Source organism: Xenopus laevis, chromosome 1S (assembly GCF_017654675.1).
Source record: "Xenopus laevis strain J_2021 chromosome 1S, Xenopus_laevis_v10.1, whole genome shotgun sequence".
Lineage (NCBI taxonomy): Eukaryota > Metazoa > Chordata > Amphibia > Anura > Pipidae > Xenopus > Xenopus laevis.
This window is the reverse complement of record NC_054372.1, coordinates 129,545,369-129,553,640: the sequence shown is the minus strand read 5'-3', so window position 1 is coordinate 129,553,640 and position 8,272 is coordinate 129,545,369. Positions and strand designations below refer to the sequence as shown.

Sequence of the window (8,272 nt, the reverse complement as noted above, 5' to 3'; positions counted from 1 at the left end):
AATCTGGGCCTGGCTGCAACCAGTGATCACTAGAAAAAATGTAGTGATACTATATGTGATCCACAACACATATTGTGAAAAGTTAAAACATATTTGTATACTCTATATATACACACACACTATAAACAGAGAGAAAGAAGAGACAATGTAAATTAAAGGGTGGTTCACCTTCAATCTAACTTTTTGTATGTTATAGAATGTCTTGTTCTTAGCAGCTTTTCAATTATTTTTTAAATTATCTGGTTTCCTCTTCTGCCTCTTTTCAGCTTGCAGCCAAAAAAAAATATATATTGCTCTGTAAGATTACACTTGTTATTCAGCCCCTCTTCCATTTATTCAAACTATTGCCTGGTTGCTAGGGTAGAATGGACATTGAAAGCTGCTAAACAAAAAGCTATATAATTCAAAAACCCCAATTGCGATTTGTCTCGGAACATCACTGTGTGCATTGTACTAAAAGTAAATGAAAAGTTGAACGAATCCTTTAAACCATATAACATGAATGTAAGAATAAATATAGCCAAACAAGCAAACTCACTGATTTATTGAGCAGCAAAGGAAGAAATTCAAAATATGGAGCAAATGTGGAGCCAGAGAAGAATTCCCTCCCCCGCAGTGTCTATCAACCTGCAAGCAAGTTCCGCCTGGGCAAAAGAAAAAGAGAAAATGCTGGCACACAATACTTAAATGAACCATCAGTAAATAAACAGGGTACTCCATGTTGGGAATAGGTACAAAGCTCAGGCAGCCTTTGTTAGGCAGCAGGAAGTGTTGTTATGAAGAATTTATTATGAATATACTGTATATTAAAATAAGATTAAGGGATAAAAAGAGGAGATTTAATGGCATGCTTATATGGGATGAACAGAAACATCATTAATGTGACAGAGGAACCATAAACTGTAGCAGGCTGGAAGCTTCTGACTAAGACTGACAGAGATATAGGCGTGCCACAGAGACAGCCCGAGGTCATTCCCTTACTGTAAGACAGCCTCCACTGGATCCGGCTGATTTACCTGCTCTGCAGGTTGCACAACTTAAGTGCAAATAAGCATTCACTGCATAAAGCCAACTGACAACCAGCGAATATATGGGACAAGCTCACAGAGACATTCCAGGTAACAAGCAGATTGAGGCAACAAGTTTGAGATTACATGAGACAAAGAGACTGCACAATTGACAGAAAAAAGCACAGTACACATCTAAAATGAAAGGTACGGGGAACAAACGGAATGGTGTTCAGTGCAGTGACAGAGAGTGCATAGAGCAGTCACATGTATAGCTGACTTTGTATTTACAGAGGGCTCTCTTTACTCGTGCTCAGGTTTAACTGATGCCAGCCATTTGCTCCTGGAAGAGTTGGATCCTAAAGACTAAAGTTCATTATAGAATGTAAACTGCACAAAGAAATAGCAGGGACTGCAGTCTGCGCACTCCAGGGAATATGGAGAACACCATTCTCAGTCTGCAACTTGGGAAAAATGCTCTGAACCTCTTGCCGTGTATTTTTCTGCATGTCATTCAGAACAAGACCATTTTCACTTCTCTGCTCATCCTCATGATCACAGATGCACTTGTTACAGGTAAACACCATCTTGTTATCTAATATATCCTGGCAGGCTGAATGGCTTGTGATTTCATATACATATATGCACACATCTGGCTCAGCTGTAAGTTGTCAGGTGTGTGTGTAAATAATATTATAAATAAACATGTCTAAGAAATTAGAAACTTCTGGTTCCTATTACATTCCGTAAAGGCAGTTCATTTGATCTCGTTAGTAGGAAGACTATCCTAGAAGCAGTAGAAAGTATAAACATGGATTATTGGTAAAATAAAGAAATAAGAAAATAAACCAGTTCAGCAAGTTACATTGAACAGGTATGGGATCTGTTATCCAGAAACCTCTGAACTACAGAATGACCATCTCACATAGACTTCTTTTTCTCTGTAATAATAAAACAATACCTTGTACTTGATCCTAACCAATATATAATGTATCCTTATTGGAAGCAAAACCAGGTTATTGGCTTTATTTAATGTTTTCATGATTTTCTAGTAGACAATGAATGAAGATCCAAATTACGGGAAAGATCTGTTAGCTGGAAAACCCCAGGTCCCGAGCATTCTAGATAAAAGGTCCCTAACTGTACAGGTATGGAATCTCTTGTCTAGAAACGCATCATCCAGAAAGCTCCCAATTACGGATAGGCCATCTCCCAAAGACTCCATTTTAAGCAAAAAATTCCAATTTAAAAAAAAAAGTTTCTTCTGCAATAATAAAACAGTACAGGTATGGGACCCGTTATACAGAAAGCTCACATAAACTCCATTTTGTCCAAATAATACAAATTTTTTTTTTTAATTATTTCATTTTTCTCTGTAATAATAAAATAGTGCCTTGTACTTGATCCAAACTGATTCTCTAGTAGGCTTAAAGTATGAAGATCCAAATTACGGAAAGTACCTTGTTCTTGATCCTAACTAAGCTGCACGAATCCATAATGGTGGCAGGACAATCCTACTGGGTTTATCTAATGTTTAAATGTTTTTACTTGGCTTAAGCTACTATGAAAAACCTCCTTAACCTTAATAATTATACAGGGCCGGTCTTAACATCTGAACACAAAAGATATCCAGTGCAACGGTGTTAAACTCGCACATACTGTATATGTAGGAGTTGTTTAATGCATTAATATACAAAAGGCTTTCCAAATACTTTGTTAGGCAAATGTAGCTCTTCTTGTAGCTGTGGCAGCAGCTTATAGGTGGGAGCTGGAAAGAGACTATCTTCTTGGTGCATGCAGAGGTGGTCAGTATTGAAGAGTTCCTTTATATGAATAACTTATACAAAGAAAACTGCACATAAAGCAAGTACTGCCCCCCAGCATTGGACAGAAACTCTTTAGTTCCTGACCATGTCTTATGATTGTTTGTCTTTTCTGTGTCTGGCTTGCAGGATTCCTGGTGTTTTTCTGGCTCACTGGCTGGCCGCTGTCACTTGGTTTGGAGATGGTGGCTCTGCGCTTCCTATACCTTCAGAATGAGACCTACCGCTGTGTTTCTGTGTTGCTCACAATGCTTGCCTTCAGTGAAGAATGGACCCGGGCTCACTTTAGGAAATGTGCTGATATTGGTGCAGCTGAACAGGCTTTCTTACCGCAGTGTAGTTTGCTAAGCCTTGCCTGCTGGATGATTGCGATATCCAATGTCTATCCTGTTGCAAGTACCATCTCTGTGTTGCCAACCATGTGCAATAACTGGGATTGGCATTGCCTGTTTACATTTCTCAGTGACTTTGAGACTTCTAACAAGATCCTTCCTTGTATTGGTGGTGTGCTCAGTATAACTCTGCTCTGTGGCACACTGCAGAAAACAGACTTGGTACCAGAACTCAGACTAAGCATATGGAGAAAGCCCAGAATCTTTATGATCTCAGTTCTGAGTGGAACATTTGCTGCAGTATTCTTCTGGTTCCTTCCACCTTTCCTGGCAGTCGGTTCATGGTCAGCATTTGCTCTTGAGACATGCTACAGTATTTTAAGGACACAGCACCCTGAGTCACTGAGCACAGTACATCCCAATGAAGAATTTGACCAACCTAGCATTACAGTGGAAAAGCATCATACTTGATAATAATGTATAACGATACACAGTCAAGATGAAGGCGCACTATAGAATGTCTGGGATGAACAGATGGGATAGAAAAAGTAATTTGCCATAACAGAATGTTTTGGTCACATAAAGGATAGGATTCTAACAATGTCACAACAGGTTAAAAGAAAAGGCAAAATAATGCAGCAGGTACGACAAGAATGCAGGAAAGAACAGTGCATGGAAAAAAAGACATTACACGATGAAAGGAAAATGTACTTTCTTATTGTTTTCTCAATTCAGTTTTCATAAATGGTAATTACTATACAAATGCACAAACTGCACAGCAAACAGGAGATGGAAAAAATGTCACCGTTTCCAGATTGATTACAAAGGGAAGTACTCACCTGTTGTTCATCATCTTCATCTTCAGCCTCGCAATCCTGACATGCTGACTGGGGGTACAGGAAACAGATGTAATTTCTGTTCTTAGTCTAAGTAGAAGTGAGCAATGTTCCCTTGAATTCCTGCTTGGTTATGTGCACACAGGAATTCTAATGTGCGCCCATTTTAAACTTGTGTGTACAGTTTTTAAAACCTGTGTGCTCTGGTCAGCATTAATAAAAAATGTAGTGTTTTTACCCAAAATTCTTTGTGTGCACCACAATTTGATGAGTGCGCTGGACACTGGAAAATTTGAGCGCACGTGCAGGAGCACACTCTTTAGAGGGAACATTGGAAGTGAGCAAGTGAATAATACATATATGTATACACACACAAATATAAAAAACACAGAAGAACGACATTCGGACCTGCTTATGGTGTGCACATTACATATCTCTACATTCATATATTCACAGATAAGTAAATATATATATATTGTGTGTATATGTATGAACAACATGCGGCATCCAACTAACAACTGAAGTTTAAAGATACGGTGCTGGGTCCTATAGTTAAACAAGATGTAGAGGGCTGCAGGTTTCCCTGATGCATGGCATGTCACCCTGTCATTTTTGGCTGTGCATTTGCATATGAATCAGATACCTTGCTCTGCAGAACAGCTTTAAAACATACAGATTTCCTCCAGTTGCTTTGCATCTGACATACATTGGCCCTTCATCTCTTTCAACACTTCATTCATAGCCTCTAAGATTTCCATCACAACAGCAGCCTCTTTATCCTTCATTGCCCCTTGCAGATATGATGGCATAACATAGGACAGGAGACAAAACAGAGAAAAAGACAAAAACATAAGAAAGATGAAAAAAGAGAGGGGAAGAAAACAGATATTGCTATATAAATTATATTTGCATACAATCAGTGAAATATATCTGTGTTTCTCACCTGAATCAGACTCTACAGTGAACAAGTCATAGTACTGGGTGCTGCATGTGGGCCCTACAGGCTTTCTTTGCGGCAAGTGGTCTCGCACCAGGGCTAGCCCCCTTCTAGTTACGTTACTGTTTAAAGGGGACCAGTCACCTTAAGATATAATCCAAAATCGTATTTTATGATGTTAGTCAAACAAAGTAAACTTCACTTAAACTGTACAAAATTATTTAAATCTTTTTAGTCTTAGAATCCACAATCAGAGCACGCAGGCAGGTGCCATTTTGTAGACATTTTTATGAAGGCAAGCTTTGGATCATGCCAAAAGTTTGTTTATACTCCAGAATGGGGCACCTGATGCCCATGCACTGGCTACATAATTGGATGGTGAGAAGGGAGGAGGAATGTGGGCAGTGCACTGAAATAGAGGAAGTGCAGACTGGAAAATGCAATAATTGCCTACCCCACCTCTATGCTTCAGGCACAGAAGAGGGGCAGGGAATCTATGATTGACAGATGAGACTTTAAACGTGTTTATAACCGGTAGGGATGTTTTAATTGAAAAAAGAATTTGGGTCTAATGTTTAATTTGAAAATTACTTTTATTATACAGCTTTTTATGTCTGGGTGATAGGTCCCTTTTAATAAAATGTGCCCCAACCTTTTAGCCTGTTCTATGTTGTTGTTTTTTAGGGAGGAAAACTGACAAAATATTGTTTATTTTTTTGGTGTCTTTTTATCCAATCAGTTTGGCCCTATGTCATTTGACAGGCCTTCATACTTATTTAACCCTCCACTGACTCCTCCCCTGCTGTTATTTACCTGCTGTGTTGGCCTCACTAGGATTCTTCCGGCACACAAGTTTCATAGAAAGCACAAACTTCACCATAGCACTGCAGGCAGATTTCCTGACATTCTCATGTAGATCCTAGGGAAAAATGCATAGAGTTTATTACAGGTATTGGCAATGCAGTTACAGTTCCTTGCTAATATTTAGCAAACAGGTCTGGAAACATAACGTGGTGTGAAAACACCTGAAAAATCCACCCATAGGTTAATTTCACTCTTCGTGTGTTAATGGTTTGTAACTTGAGACACCCAATATATAAAAATGTAGAGTTAAAAAAACAAACAAAATTAATTATTCCAGATTTGGACTATGTTTGGACTTCATGTTCTGTCCTGCCCCTTCACAGTAAAAACACTCTTCCATTTTGTAATGTCTATGTAATTATTTTCTGGCACACATCTGCAGCCATAATTGTCTCCTGTACGACTCTGTTGTTTGCTTAGTATATCTAGTTTTTCAAGATGTTTCAATAAATAATTATACATGAAATCACATATTGGTTTCCCATTATTTAAATCAAAACAATTTGCAATATATTACTATGTTTTACTGGGAGGAGTGCACATTAAAGGCTATGGCACGTGAGACATGATCACACTACAAATGGGTCTATAAAGTATACTAAGATTTCTTTTCATAATGAGAAATGCTGAGTAGCACAGAACCTGCAGCCACTGTGCAGGCTTTCAAGCAATAATCCCAATTTTCTGACTGCTGTTAAACAAATTAGTCATAATTCAATTGCAACATACAGCTTCAGTCAAATGACTGTAACCAAGGCACATCCAAGTACAAAAAGAAGCAAATAATTGTCCAGCAATAGTTTAGTTTAAATACATATTTTCAGTTTCTCTGTAGAAGATGTAAACTTCCATAACCAACATTCCCCATATACTTGACACAACCAACATATTAGTCATAATGACAGTGGCCAATGACACTTACCTCAATATGTTTAAACACTTGGAAGCACAAATCAAGGTAAGGAAAAAATGAAGAGCTGACAAGGGACAGAGGGATAAAAAGAAAAAAATGTATATAAAGTGCAAGCATTAAAAATTTCATTTGTTTGAAAGGTGAAATTTACATGAGAAAGATTTGACACGAGTGGGATCAATTTTGAGAACAAGAAAAGGAAGAGGGGTGTGTGTGTGGAATATTAGGGATGATGCGGGTTATTACTTACCTAGCATTGTATGCTATGTCCCCCAGAGCCAAGCATGCACACTCATTTTCTTCATGTAAAGAGTTGACTACAGTGTACCTGAGGCAGAGAAAATGGTGTAGCTGTATTTATATGTAATAGAAAAGATTTTGGAATTCTAAAGCATATGCCCAAGAAAGTTCTTTCTCATTTACCTTTCTCTCAAAATATCATTGAGAGTAGTCTTAAAGCTTTAACTTTATAGCCACTAAAATGAATGTATATTGGAAGATGCATAGAATTACATTGTCTTGCTTTAGGCAAAATGAACCCTTTGTTATCCCCTTTAAACATATACTGAATTGTTTTAAAAAGTATATGTAGGTTGCCCCAGGACCTGACTTTTCCCTTCTTGCCTCACAAGGAAACTTCGGTTGACGTCAGAAAGCCGAAGCAATCAGAGTGCCATCCCACTGGCGATTTACATTCTAGCTGGCGGGAAGGCATTTCAGGGAGATTAGGGTTAGGCCACACTGGGCGTTTTGGTCGCCTGGCGACTAATCGCCTCGTCTTTGTGGCGACCAATCTCCCCAAACCCTGACTCTGCACCGGCTAAAATGAAAAAAAAAAAAAACGCAGGCGCTAATCACACGCGTCGATTCGTTTTCCGAAGTCGCCCTGAAGTTCACTTCGGGCGACTTCGGAAAACGAATTGCCGCATGTGCTCACTTCGGGCGACTTCGGAAAATGAATCGCCGAATGTGATTAGCCCCGGCGTTTTTTCATTTTAGCCGGCACAGAGTCAGGGAAGGCATTTGAGGAGATTGGTCGCTGCAAAGACGAGGCGATTAGTCGCCAGGCGACCAAATCTCCCCAAACGCCCAGTGTGGTCTTACCCTTAATCACCCGAAGAAGAGGAGATTTGTTGCTGGTCGACTAATCTCCCAGAATCACAGCGTGTGTCACCACCCTTACATATGCAACTGCATGAAAATTTCTGCCTTGACTAATTAAGAAGCAGTTAGGATTTTAGGTTGATTCACAATTAGCAGGTAGCATCCTAATTTCCATTGCCCTATAATTTCAGAAAGTAGCCAGTTGATAAGGTTCAGGATTAGAATTTATTATACAGGACATGGGGTTTTCCAGATCTCCATACCTTAAGTATTATATTGAACAGGAAATCATTTTATGTATGTGCTAAAATTTAAGCGGGAACCATCATAAAAACAAATTTAATCTGTAAATATAATTAAGTTAACACTTCAGTAATCAAGAAAAAGTGGGGTTGCCACCTGGCCGGTATTTTACCTGTCTGGTCGGTAAAAATAATGGTTGATCCCAATGTTATT

The 8,272-nt window shown here is 38.8% G+C and overlaps 1 protein-coding gene across 3 annotated transcripts; it reads left to right on the top strand.

The window, feature by feature from the left end:
• Positions 1–984: 984 nt before the first annotated feature.
• On the top strand, positions 985–6,268 carry XB22041731.S (uncharacterized XB22041731 S homeolog). 3 transcript variants are annotated; one of them, XM_018243900.2, is made up of 3 exons: positions 985–1,214; positions 1,325–1,583; positions 2,960–6,268. In XM_018243900.2, exons 2-3 carry the CDS (start codon positions 1,445–1,447, stop codon positions 3,631–3,633), a joined length of 813 nt encoding a protein of 270 aa, XP_018099389.1. In that variant the 5' UTR covers positions 985–1,214; positions 1,325–1,444; the 3' UTR covers positions 3,634–6,268. The 3 variants fall into 3 exon arrangements, with proteins under 3 accessions (XP_018099389.1, XP_018099388.1, XP_018099390.1); XM_018243899.2 differs by having other exon boundaries at positions 1,301–1,583; XM_018243901.2 differs by having other exon boundaries at positions 986–1,118.
• The last annotated feature ends 2,004 nt before the right edge of the window (positions 6,269–8,272 follow it).

Excerpts from the sequence above, each read along its gene's own strand:
- XB22041731.S (XM_018243900.2), top strand. The coding sequence starts at position 1,445 with ATGGAGAACACCATTCTCAGTCTGCAACTTGGGAAAAATGCTCTGAAC. Across the intron at positions 1,584-2,959 it reads CACAGATGCACTTGTTACAG|GATTCCTGGTGTTTTTCTGG; the intron begins GTAAACACCATC and ends TCTGGCTTGCAG.